Here is a 12,468-nt window from a genome sequence, read left to right as displayed (position 1 = left end):
GCTTTTTAGCATTTTACTTATTATTTTTAGTATTTAGCCCTATTTTAGATATTACTTTTACTGTTTATCAGTCACTTTGTTAATTGCTCATATATTGCACTGTAATCATTTATTGTTCACGTTGTGGATGTCTTTTGTAACCCTCTATCCATAACTCTGTAAATATGTAATTGAAATTGTTGTTCTCACCCACAATGCACCCTTGTTCCATTACTGCATTATCGTCTCGTCATATGTATATATAAATGTTGATAAAGTTATTTCTGTCAGTGGGGCTACCTGGCCGATATGCTAACTACCCAGTGGACTGGCTGCCTTGCTGTCGGTGAAAAGAAAGTATAATATGTGCCATTAACATCTATTCACCAGAGATGCTGGGAACACAAGAACGACACAATATGAGTGGGGTCAAGTGCTGTTTACAGATGAGAGCCAATTCAGTCTGATGAATGATTCTGGGTATATATATATGAACAGAAGGAAGCATGCAATCAGTCCTGCAACATCATCAAAAGAGGCAGTTTTGGAGGTGTCAGAATTCTCGTTCAAATTAATTTCATGCTAGGTAGTGAGCATCTCCCAGAGTTTCAATCACTGGTGTCTGCTATTGTACAGAGGTTCTCTTACTTTAAATGTCTGCTTTGAGGTGCTGTGAATGTGTGCCTCCTCTTCAAGGATAAAAATGCTACACTTCATCGTACACTACTAATCACAGAGCATTTGGAGTGTTAAAGATGAACCTAAATCCCATAGTATGTGGGATCTTCTTGGAATATACTCAGTAACATATGACCAGTCGCCAGCAAGATATCTGCAGCTGAAACTGGCACTATAAGAAGCATGGGCCACTATGATTCAATAGCTACTTGATAACCTAGTCCTCAGCATGCACAGACATAATTTCTGTATTGCACTCAGGGGTGATAATATCCCTTGTTAAAGATTGAATTTTTATCGCTATGCTGTTGTCACATGTATGTATCAATCTTCTCCCTAGTTGTGCTTGAAGCCATCTTTTCAATAAAGTGCCTTACTTTCATTCATTGTTTGGATGGTTTGGGTCTCTTGTCCCATGTGGATCTTATGGTTTGAATTGGGTTGGTGTGTAACACTTCTGCATATCATTATATTTAAAAATCCATCTCATCCTTATATATTTTGGACACCAGTGTATTATGGAAGCTGACTGAAATTTGAGACAGATTATCTTATTCAGAATCATGTGACATGTCTTGTGCCATTTTCTTTTTAAAATTTCACTAAATTAGACTTATCAGTGTTTTATAATTAATTCAAAAGTATAAAATGGACTATTTTATAACACCATCTTTTAGCATTGTAGGTGTGATCGTTTCCCCACTTTCTCATCTAATGAGGATCTCTTCTGTAATTCCTTTCCAATGTTCAGAATAAAGAACAAGAAAATCACATATTGCTAATTTTAGTGAATTAAAAGTATTGACAGACTGATTTCACACAATACTGCCAGGGTTAATAAAAATCATACGACTTTTGAAAAATAGGTAAAAAGTATAAAATGAATTTTTACAGAGAAAGCTAACACATTTGAATATTTTGAAAGCATTACATTACAAAAATCACTTAATTTAGATTAGACAAGCAAAATTTTAACATAACTACAAAGCTCTTCTAGCTTTTGCTAAAAAATTGCTCAGAATTTCTCCTTTTATTTAATGCTAAATATCTTGTTTAAATTTCAGAATCAAGATTATTCATCATTAAAGGCAGATATTTTAAAACATTACAGAGATAGGAAAAAATTCTTATATTTTTTTAAAAACAATTTTGATACACTGGTATTTTAAAGATATTGTAACATTTTCTACCATCCTATTTACTGCAAATTCTATATAGCAACAGGATTCAGTTGTTTCACATCTGAAATGTATTTTTGAAAAGTATATTTATGTGTCATGCATTGAGAAGCAACAGATGTATAGTTTTTGTTATAAAATAATATGACAGTAAAATACTTCCCAAACTGTGAAGTTTACAGACTGCCACTTTTAAATCAATAACTGCTTTAAATTATTAAGCACTGGCTAACAACTCTAGAACGCTGAATCAATTTTTTTTTTTTTTTTTTTGTAGAACAAATGATTTAAAATTACCAAACTTGATTGAATAAAAGAATCAATAGTGAAATAAAGAGAATAAATGTCTGCACTGCTCTTGATATTGGCATGATTCATGGCAGTTAATTGTACTGTCATTCACCTGCTTCTGTCATAAAAATACTGAATTGTGCAGTTATAAAAAATATATGATTTAGGTAAAAAACTAAACAAGAATATGTTAGATCAGATAATTGCATTAAAAATGCCTCTTGACTTGTCAGAATTTTGATATAAAAAAATTCCAAAAACACAAATATATATTAAGCAATGTAAATTTTATATACTGTATAACGAACAAAGGAAGTATGTGTGTGGAACAAACATGTGTAATTTGCTTGCATAAATCAGTACCAGGGAAGCTGGATTTTGTTATTTCATACAAAACTATTTAATTTTGCAGGACACATAATTATACCGTCAAAGAAGGAATACGACAAAGAAGCCAACTAGGAATTCTGTTCCTGTTACCAAAAATGTTAACAGGAATTTAATCTACAATATAATATTATTTTGTTTAAATTTCAGAATCAAGATATTCAAGGACTGTTAAAATGAATGGCAGGCAATTTAAAACAGAGGCAGAGGGGAAAAACTAATATCATTTTTATAAAAAATGCAATTTTAATATACTGTTGTTTTAAAGATAATGTATCAGTTATTATATTTTCTAAAAAAATAGCCATGAAATTTACAAATCTTTGATCTTAAAATGACCAAACTTGATTGAATAAAAAATTACCAGTGCAAAAAGGAAAAATGCAATAAAGAGAATTAATGTCTGCCACTTTGAATTCAAATTACCAAAATGGCATTTTTAGAGCCTCTAGGAAAAAACTGCAAAAAGTTTTACTGCTCTTGATGTTGATATGAGTTATGGCAGTCAATCACCTTCCTCTGTCATTAAAATAACTAAATCATGCAATTATTATAACAATAAGAAAAAATTATGTCATTTTGGTAGATTTGATTTATATAAAAAATCAAGCACTATATGTTAGATTAGATAAAAACTGCATTAAAACAACCCTTTAACTCAATACCAGGATCATGCTTTTTTGTATATATTACATTAATGTATTTCCATTGCTACATTGATTACTATTTTTTTTTTCCCAATAAGAATGCCCTTTTCAGCTACTTAAAAACCTTTTAAAAAAGTCTTCAGGAATGTTACATGAAAAACAAACTGAAACTTAACATGAAAAATGAAATTTTCAAAAGAAACTTTTTTTAATCTACAGAACATTAGGTACTGCTTAATGTGATCATCTTCAATAAGGATATTCTCATACAAGGAATAACATATATAATTACAACAATAAAACTTTACTTAAAGATGCAGCATTTAATCATATCCTGCATTTTATTTTGCAATGTAAAAATCTTTTCATTTTATATATTTCCATATACACCTTTTCATATTTTAATGTCAACATTACTAGGTTTTTAATGTTGCATCTTAGCCTATTTATTTGATATGAATTATATTTTATTCAGTAACTTTCCTTATGTACATTATTTATTTAGTTTATTCTAGTTTTTATGTATTTTATAAATAATGGTTCTCAAAAGTAGAGATGATGGCTAAACATTCCCGACTGGCCATGATTTAGAAATTCTAATAATGATTTACAATAAGCAGTACCTTTTAAACTAGTCACTATTTTCAAATCACAGATTTTTTTTTTAAAATCTTTCAATACAATGTTCTAACAATCAGAAATTTGATTCCTTTACAAAAAAAATAGATATATTATACACAAATCACAATAACAAAAGCATTTTTATTTACTTTCATAAAAGATAATTTATGAAATTATATAACAAAGGTACTTTTCATAAACTTTCTATATACAAGCCAGTTTCTCTACTAATGATATCTAAAGACACAACAAAATTACAGATCTTAAGCCCAAATATTTAAAAAATTTGCAAAACAAAAAGGGGGGTTTTTATCTTTCCCACTCACAATTTAGGTTTACTTTTGATTTAAATTTGTATGCTTAATATTTTTTAAGTGAGAACTGTCTTACAATGGAATTTCACATATATATTATGGATGGGACATCTAAATCTTATGAATGATTTTTTTAAAAAGGTTTTTTTTTTTTTTTTTTTTTTTTTTTTTTTTTTGCCATTTTAGTGTCTTAGATCACCAATATCACTTCACAGAAGCCTTAGTACCATACTCTTAGTTTATAGGTGACAATTTAGCATTTATTTAACTCTTGAAATAATCCTGCCCCTTCTAAACATGCTTTAATTTAAAATGTTTCTGGAAATATATAAGAAATTAGCTATAACTTGAAATTATATGTCATTATAATGAGTTGCATTAGATTGGATTATTGTAATTTGGCACAAAACCTGTCAAGGTTATCTGCGCCAGACAAATGGTAACAATGCAATTAGTCATTTGTAAAAACTTCCAGCTTAGTCATTATAGTGAAAAAATGTACTTTAAAACTTCAAACTATATAGTTTTTTTTAAATTTCATTTACATTGGTATATTTTTAAAAACTGCATTCTTAAATGTGCTTTCATTCATTTGCACAGCAAAATTTTGCAGCAGTTCCAATAGTCTGATAAAATCAACATATATGTCATTTAGCATGGGTAAACTGCTCTGTTCATCTAAAAAATTTGAATAATAATTTAATTTTCTACATGTAAAAGCCACAAAACAACTAGAAAAGTACACAGTACATAAAACCTGAGAGCATCATAATGATGCAGTAAGTTATAATAGAAATCACTGTTTGAAATGGATATATAACAAAGCATTTAGCACCATTTACAAGATAACTGATCAACAATAAATTCCCAGAAAAGAAAATGTGCATACCATAAAGAAGGCATCCATGGCATACGTTACATTTTAATTTTTAGGATTGTGCATCTCTTGTAAACATAAAGCAGTCAGAATATTCACACAGTTATTTAACTGAGATATCAAAGTTACTTTGCATAGACTCTTAAATGTAAATGCAGATGAATTTCTATCATCTAATGATATATATGCAGCTCTGTATGTTTAAAATAAATCAGAATATTTGTAATCTATGCTGTATGTTACACATGCAATGTCTTATTAGAGTTACCTGCTATAAGGTTTTGATTCTATTACAAAATTTTAGTTTTCAAGGTCAAAAATACCATGCCACTCAATCTTCTTTCCAGATTATTTAATATAATTTAGTATTTTAGAACAATGTTCTAACTAGCTGCATCTATATCAGTCAGCATAGAAATTGGAAAGAACTGCAATACTGAAAAGATTTCTATAGCTAACTAAACTTGTATAGAAAGCCTTTTCATTATAAATGTAACAGTAACAGACAAATGTGAGTAGACCATTTATTCTTTTCTGGCACTAAAAAACCTAAATGAAAGCCATGAGCACTAAATATTTACAATTATAATTTCAGCACCAAAATTTAGTACATAGTACCAAAATTTGGCAATAGCTATGGCTTTAAACAGTCTGTATTAATCACTGGTCAAACTAATCAGTGTGCTAAAGGAGCAAACAAAATGACAACAGATAAAAGTGCTCAAAGCACTGAGGAACTGAATTTACCTTAATGAAAAATGGACAATGGGTATTTTACACTAATGTGAAAGTGCTAAATGAAACATGAAAATGGTGGAATGACAACCCACATATGGGGAAATTGCATATTAAGAATGATTGGAGACTATGACTCCAGGTCGGGACTGCGTGATAGGAGCATTCCTGATGATTTGATGTCGAAAGTTTGAATCTGAACTTGTATGGGAAGATACTGTTTGTTCTTCACACTGGTCTTTACCAGATGAGAGAGTGTTTTCTTCATCACACCATTGGACCGTAGTGGATTCAGATTGACTTAGATCATCTCTAAACATATGATCACCTTCTACATGCCTTATTGCTTCAACTATGGTTTCAAGGTTCTGCCTTGATGTACTTGCTTTGTATGATACTTTTTGAGTAATAATGTCTGTTTCAACTGTGAAAGGTGTTTGTGGTGTACTTAAAGGACCTGATGATATTAATATCCCTGGAATGCTGGCAGCATCAGAAATGGACAGTTCACTCACACATGGAAGTAACACAGAGCTGTTTTTTCCAGAAAGATCTTCTGGAACTTCTGCACTGGAAAGTTCTGGACTTGACTCTCGAAGAGGTAATTCATGAGGACTCTCTTGATTGGAAGTATGAGACTGAGGACTACCAAGCCCATTTTCAAGAGCAATTCTTAAAGCTGATGTAGGTGGTCTTCCACAATCCTGTAAAATTAATGACCATGAATAAGCACATATAACCCTTAAATTAATAATCAGAAGATCAAGACCACGCTTTGAAATAATTTAACTATGGATTGCTCGGTTAAGTTATTTGAATATGACAAAGCCACAAGAGCTAAGCACAAGATATTAGACAAAGGTTTCCTTCGTACAGGACTTTTTGAGGAAAACTAACTCATATCACACTTGGGGTAAACCAACCATGCAGCCAGCTCATTTGCCTGGGATCAAACTCAGATCAGGTCAAACTACCAGTATTCAGAGGTTTTAAAAACTTGGCCACTACTGAGGCTAACTACAGATCGAAAACTTAAATTTTGAAGTGCAGATTGGCAAGTTTTACTGTTTGCTATGGAGGCACTCTTAAAATACAACACATTAATTATTATATTGCCAGCAACATAGTAATATTTATTTATTTTCTCCCAAAAAGCCACATTGGCTATACTGCACCAAATACAAAATATTACTACCATATGGTAATGAAATTTCATGTTTCTAGAAGTATAAATTATATATCTGAGTTAATAAATACAGAAGGAAGACCACAAACATGGTTCTCGTTTTTGTAATCACTTAAAAACCTAAATTTTGAAGCCCAAATTGGCAAGTTTTACTGTTTGCTATGAAGATACTAGCTATACTTGCCAAACACAAAATACTACTTCTATAAGATAATGAAATTAATTCAAATACATAATTTAAGTATAAATTATGAACCTGAATTAGTGGATCCAGGAGGAAGACATGGTGAAAGATCTAATAATTAGTCTTCAAATATTTTGTTTAGACTTTTAATCAAAAATTATTTACATATCAGAACCTGATTATTTATAGTATGAATCCCTATTTTTCTTACATAGAGGGTTTTTTTTTTTTTTTTTTTTTTTTTTTTAATCACAAACTGCAAGATTGATATCAGTTTTCTGCCTTTAAAGTTTAGACTTGAAAAAATTATATTTCCTCCTTAATTGTCCCATTTAATGCAAGACTGTCTGCAAATTATTTTTTCTCCCCTTAAACCTAACTTTATTTAAAATTTTTTATTTTATTTCTTATTTCAGCTTTATCATATGTTCAATCTTCAACTTTCTGAGCATTATGGGTTTCACTCTAAAATTTGAAAGTTCCCAAAAATATTCTGAAAAAATTATACTTTTTTTATCATAATTTCAAAATGACCCCTTTCCACCTTGACTTTTTCCCCTCCCAATATACATCCAACCTGAAATCAGATAGACACGTCTGGAGAAGGCAGAAGGTTTCATGTGTAATGAATGAATTGGAAAATCAGATGTCCTTGGAGGATTAATTAACCTTTTGTATTTGAAGTCTTCTTACAGTTTAATTAGCCACAAATCAATGGCCTTTCTTCACATAAATGCAGGTTTAGTATTACAAAATTACAGTATAATATATATATAAAAAATTAAAACTTAGTATAGGTCTCAATCTGTACTATTGTACATGAACTTGCATTCAGTTTAAGGTTTGCTTCTTTTAGACTACAGTCTGAACTGCCTATCTTATCTTTTCAAACTATACAAGTTTAGTTTTCAAACTATACAAGTAGTATTTCAAACTACAGAGTAAACAAATCTACTTAGCATATACAAATGCTCCTTACCCCTTTCTATGGAATGGAGTTTACATTGTGCAGGAAATAAATTCATGTTTTCCTCAGACACATCACTGGCTGTTATTTTTTCATATATCTTGTTCTGATTTGATTTTTATACCATCTTAACATGAAACTTTAGAGAAACATGCCAATTTCGAGAAGTTCTTCTAGACTCATAAGATTAGCAATCAGGCTGATCTTAAGAAACAAGTTACGTTCCCTCTGAGGAGACAACTGAGTGTAAAGGCTTAATATTGGCTCTTGCTGTAGCTTTCTCCAAAGTAAATTTCACTTCTTTTTTCAAGTCTAGTTTGCCATTGGGAAAGAATACAGTTAAAATACAGAAAAGAAGAAAAGGACACATATCCAGTCAAAAGTCGTTAATCTGGACTCGTCGGGACTTCGGCGATTCCGGATTATCGATTTTTCCGGATTATACATCATCAGTTTAAAGCTGGTAAGATGGCATGTAGAAATTATAAAACTAAAAATATGAAACCGTAATTTATGAAATAAAGAACAATTATGATCTAAAGGGTATCAAAATTTACAAAACAAAAAGCTTAATATTTATTTGTTTACTTTATTAAACATTTCTTTCAATGTAAGTTGTTTAAGTTGCTTCATTTTATGTGATAATACTTTCTCTTTCATTCTATAAACAGACATAATTTCTTGTTCAGTTACAAAGTTCCGCTGTTCAAGTCCTATAATTGCTGTGTCGAGAATACCGACTAATTTGTCAATCGAAATTTTTTCGTTTTCAATAACCTCTGTGTCACTTTCTTCATTATCGGAAGCGAATTATAATGACGAGGAATTTGATTTAAATCATATCAAAGACGGAGTACATCGAGATGAAATACTACATTTAGTAAGGAATTACAAGCCAAATAAAAACATCTGCCCTGAAGATAAGGATAGTGCTGACAGATCAACTTCTAATTCATTGCGCTCCGCGGCGTCCCCCCCCTCATGATTGTTCATTTAGGACTTGAAATTTACAAAACTCTAAAATTCGCATAACTTCAGATTCCAAGCTGTGCGATTTTATTCAAGTTTCAAGGAATGACAGAACAAGACAAATAATGTTTTCCATCTTAACACATCATGCATAATGAAATATCAGTCCAAGTTCATATGCATACTAATATGGCAATAGTTAAGCTATTACAAGTCGCCATGTTATATCTCTTTCTTGCTTAACATACAATCTATTTTTCATACTATAAAAAAAAAACTTTTGGACTTGGGAATGAGAGAATAAGACTCAGGAGATTATAAAAACACCATACGGGAAGTACAATATGGCTGGACATCACGCTAGAACTACTCTGCTAATAGATGTAATTAATGCTACTATAGTCTAGAACAGGCACTCTGAGGTCAGTTTTTCCCCTTTTTCTGGCTTGTCTCATAAGCAAGGTAATAATAACTTCTATAAGATAATGAAATTAATTCAAATACATAATTTAAGTATAAATTATGAACCTGAATTAGTGGATCCAGGAGGAAGACATGGTGAAAGATCTAATAATAATTAGCTTGACGTAGTTGCAGTTGCCGATGACAGTATTTTTTCTTTATTCTTAAGAATTGTCCTTATTGTTGAAGTTGCCAAAATCAATGCAGCACTAATTTGAGGTTGACGTTCATCAGAATCTAATCTTCTAATCACTTGCATTTGAGTTTCCAGTGAAATGCTTTTTCTGGTTGCTTTCTTTTCTTGTTTTTTATTATCACCCATGATAAAAACTAAAGATCATAATATTTGTCACTGTATTAATCGTTATAGTATTATACAAATTTAAACTTACAATAATGTCAACAAATGTTTCAAATGATAAAAATGCGTCCACAAAGCAAGAAACACAACTACACTGTTTCGGATATGTTATTTGGAAACCTAGCACTGCACACAATTTCAGAGAATCCCCGGGTTGAAATAAAAGAGCGCTAAACCAAAACAGCGCTAAACAAAACAGCGTTAAGCGGGGTCTTACTGTATACTCCAAAAACAAGATGCAAACATGCATTTTCATAGAAAACAGAACTCATGATATTACATACAAGTTCTAAATTAACTGTATTTCATCTTGTAATTATAATAAGGAAAGATCTGACTTTTATAGCAACAAGTGATGTGATTACAGTGTTTTTGAAAGCATCAAGCTGATATGTCAAATCCATTCCAGCCAGAAGACTATAAGAATGATTCATTGGTTTATTTGATTATGGTAAAACATTCAAGGGCCACCTAAAGAGAGCGACGCCTTTGTGGAGGACTTCTTAACAGAAATTGTGTCTTTACCACATTGCATGAGTGGAATATCACAAAAATGCCCATGCAGCAGCCAATTCACCTGAAATCGAAACTAGTAGGCCAGAAGCATAGCAAGGGTTTTCATTTTTCAGTGCCAGGAAACCCTTCCTAACTGAAAATTTCGTGCTCCCTCCTATTTGTCAAAACGCAATGGGACACATGAATTTGGCATCCTCTGAATTGGTTTGCCCAGGACCGTATGTCTTCCCCTTGCCTCTTGGCTATAAAATGGAAAAGAAGCTTATAAACTTCTTTTTTCAATATACTGGAAGTTATTTTGATTTCTTGAGCATGAGAGGTGTTCCCACATTTTTCTCCTTGATTTTCATACACCACCAACTAATTCTTTTAACTGTACGACTCTTCAAATCTCGCCGTGAAATTTATATTTTGGGTAGTTACCTGTAATTAGTGCATCTAAACAGTGCTACACCTTCACAACTCAAGAATTTTATTATATATATATAATATATAGGAAATTAAAGAGAAATCTAATTACTTTTAGACTGCATTATAAAGAGTGTGCAAAATTTTAGAACTAAAATATCCCCTCTATTATCAAGCATCATTATTTTTACATTATCGCTTTTTAAATTGCAATTCATAACACACTTAAATGAGAAAAATCCAGAATTACCTCCGGTTCACTATGATACTGTAAAGGAGCTAGGTTAGTTATTTCTTGGGTACCATCATCTCCAAGAAGCTGAGATTCTAAACTTCGACACTGCTCTTGAAGAATTATTCTTAGTTCCCTTTCATGTTCCAGTTGCAGTCTCAATTCAATAAGTTCTCTTTTGGTAGACTCATCAGCACCAGCCTCACTTCTAGGACTCGAACTACCTATTCCTTCATCTGTTGAATCCGCTATGCAGCCTAAAATGATTATAAAATATATTTTATGAATTTTAGCTCTTATTTTATTACAGCATTTAGACTATGTTTTTATAAAAATTATTTACAGTAATTGCCATTTATTCCTGTGTATAATATACATGGGTGTATATCGCACACCTATAATTTCAAACATTTTTTAATCTTTCGAACCAAGGCTTTCGAACATCAGTATACTGAACTGACAAGAGATAATGAGGAACAACGTGTATGAAGGGAAATGCTTGAGGAAGTAAAAGGTGGGCTATATTCAATGTAGGTGTGCACAAAAATGTTATTCTAGAGTTTTGAGAAAAGGAGGCATAATTTGGGGTAAGAATGCACTTTCAACCTAAATCAACTAGCAGAATTAGGAGTAAGATGTTTTCTCTTTCTGTAGTCATTTGAAGCTCAGACTTTGAAGTGAACATTAAAGGCTTTCGTAAATCGCATTTGCTTTAGGTGAAGTACAGTTGACTTAGTGTTCCTTTAAGTAGTATAAAATGGGTGCTGGGGAAGAACCACAGTTCTGGTTTCAAATGCAAAGTCATTTAATTTGCAAATGGAAAGCATGCTACAGCAAGAATGTTTGTTGTTGGTGAAAGCTCCATAATTAAATCACAATAATTAATATGTCAAAGAATAAATGTGCTTTGAGTAAAGAATAATGAAATGGATTATCCTAGAAGAAAATGTTGCAAAATGGGTCCTAGAAGATCACAAAATGGATTTAATTCCAACAAGATACATTGTATGTTTATTTGCCTTAAAGTATGCAAAAAAGAATGCAAATGAAACTGAAAACTTTAAACCAACTTTTGAGTGGTGTAGTCAATTTATTTCCCGGATTAATTTAGTTCTATGAGGAAAAAATAAAAGTTTCACAAAAACTTCTAAAAGATTGGGACAACAAACTGATAAGTTTCCAGAAGTATGTTGGACACTTGCGAAGGCAACAAAATTCTTTATTGTCACATATTGGAAACACGGATGAAACTCCAGTGCTGTTTCATTTGATAGAAAATGAAACAATATGAAAGGAACAAAAACTGTTCACATAAAAACTATAGGTCACAAAAACTCTCACCTCATTGTGGCACTTTCCTTCTTAGCAAAAACTACAAAATTAAAAACTACAGTAATTTTTAAAAGAAAGAAGATGCTAAAATGTAATTTCTGAAATGGTGTTTTCATTCAGATTCATGAGAAAGGATGGATGGAC

At 31.3% G+C, this 12,468-nt stretch overlaps 1 protein-coding gene across 2 annotated transcripts in view; it reads right to left on the bottom strand.

Annotated features, from left to right (window-relative positions):
- Positions 1 to 3,902: 3,902 nt before the first annotated feature.
- crp (transcription factor cropped) overlaps positions 3,903 to 12,468 on the bottom strand; it is a 74,871-nt gene continuing 66,305 nt past the window's right edge. For both annotated transcript variants that reach the window (XM_085807221.1, XM_085807222.1), the window contains exons 4-5: positions 11,011 to 11,249; positions 3,903 to 6,411 (exon numbers count right to left, since the gene is read on the bottom strand). In XM_085807221.1, the coding sequence (XP_085663347.1) occupies positions 5,821 to 6,411; positions 11,011 to 11,249 (830 nt within the window). In that variant the 3' untranslated portion in view covers positions 3,903 to 5,820. The remainder of the gene's footprint in view (positions 6,412 to 11,010; positions 11,250 to 12,468) is intronic.

The sequence above is a fragment of the Stegodyphus dumicola genome, chromosome X1, assembly GCF_044657685.1.
Source record: "Stegodyphus dumicola isolate Sdum_Otavi_A_Nest chromosome X1, ASM4465768v1".
Lineage (NCBI taxonomy): Eukaryota > Metazoa > Arthropoda > Arachnida > Araneae > Eresidae > Stegodyphus > Stegodyphus dumicola.
This window is presented reverse-complemented; position numbering and strand designations above follow the sequence as displayed.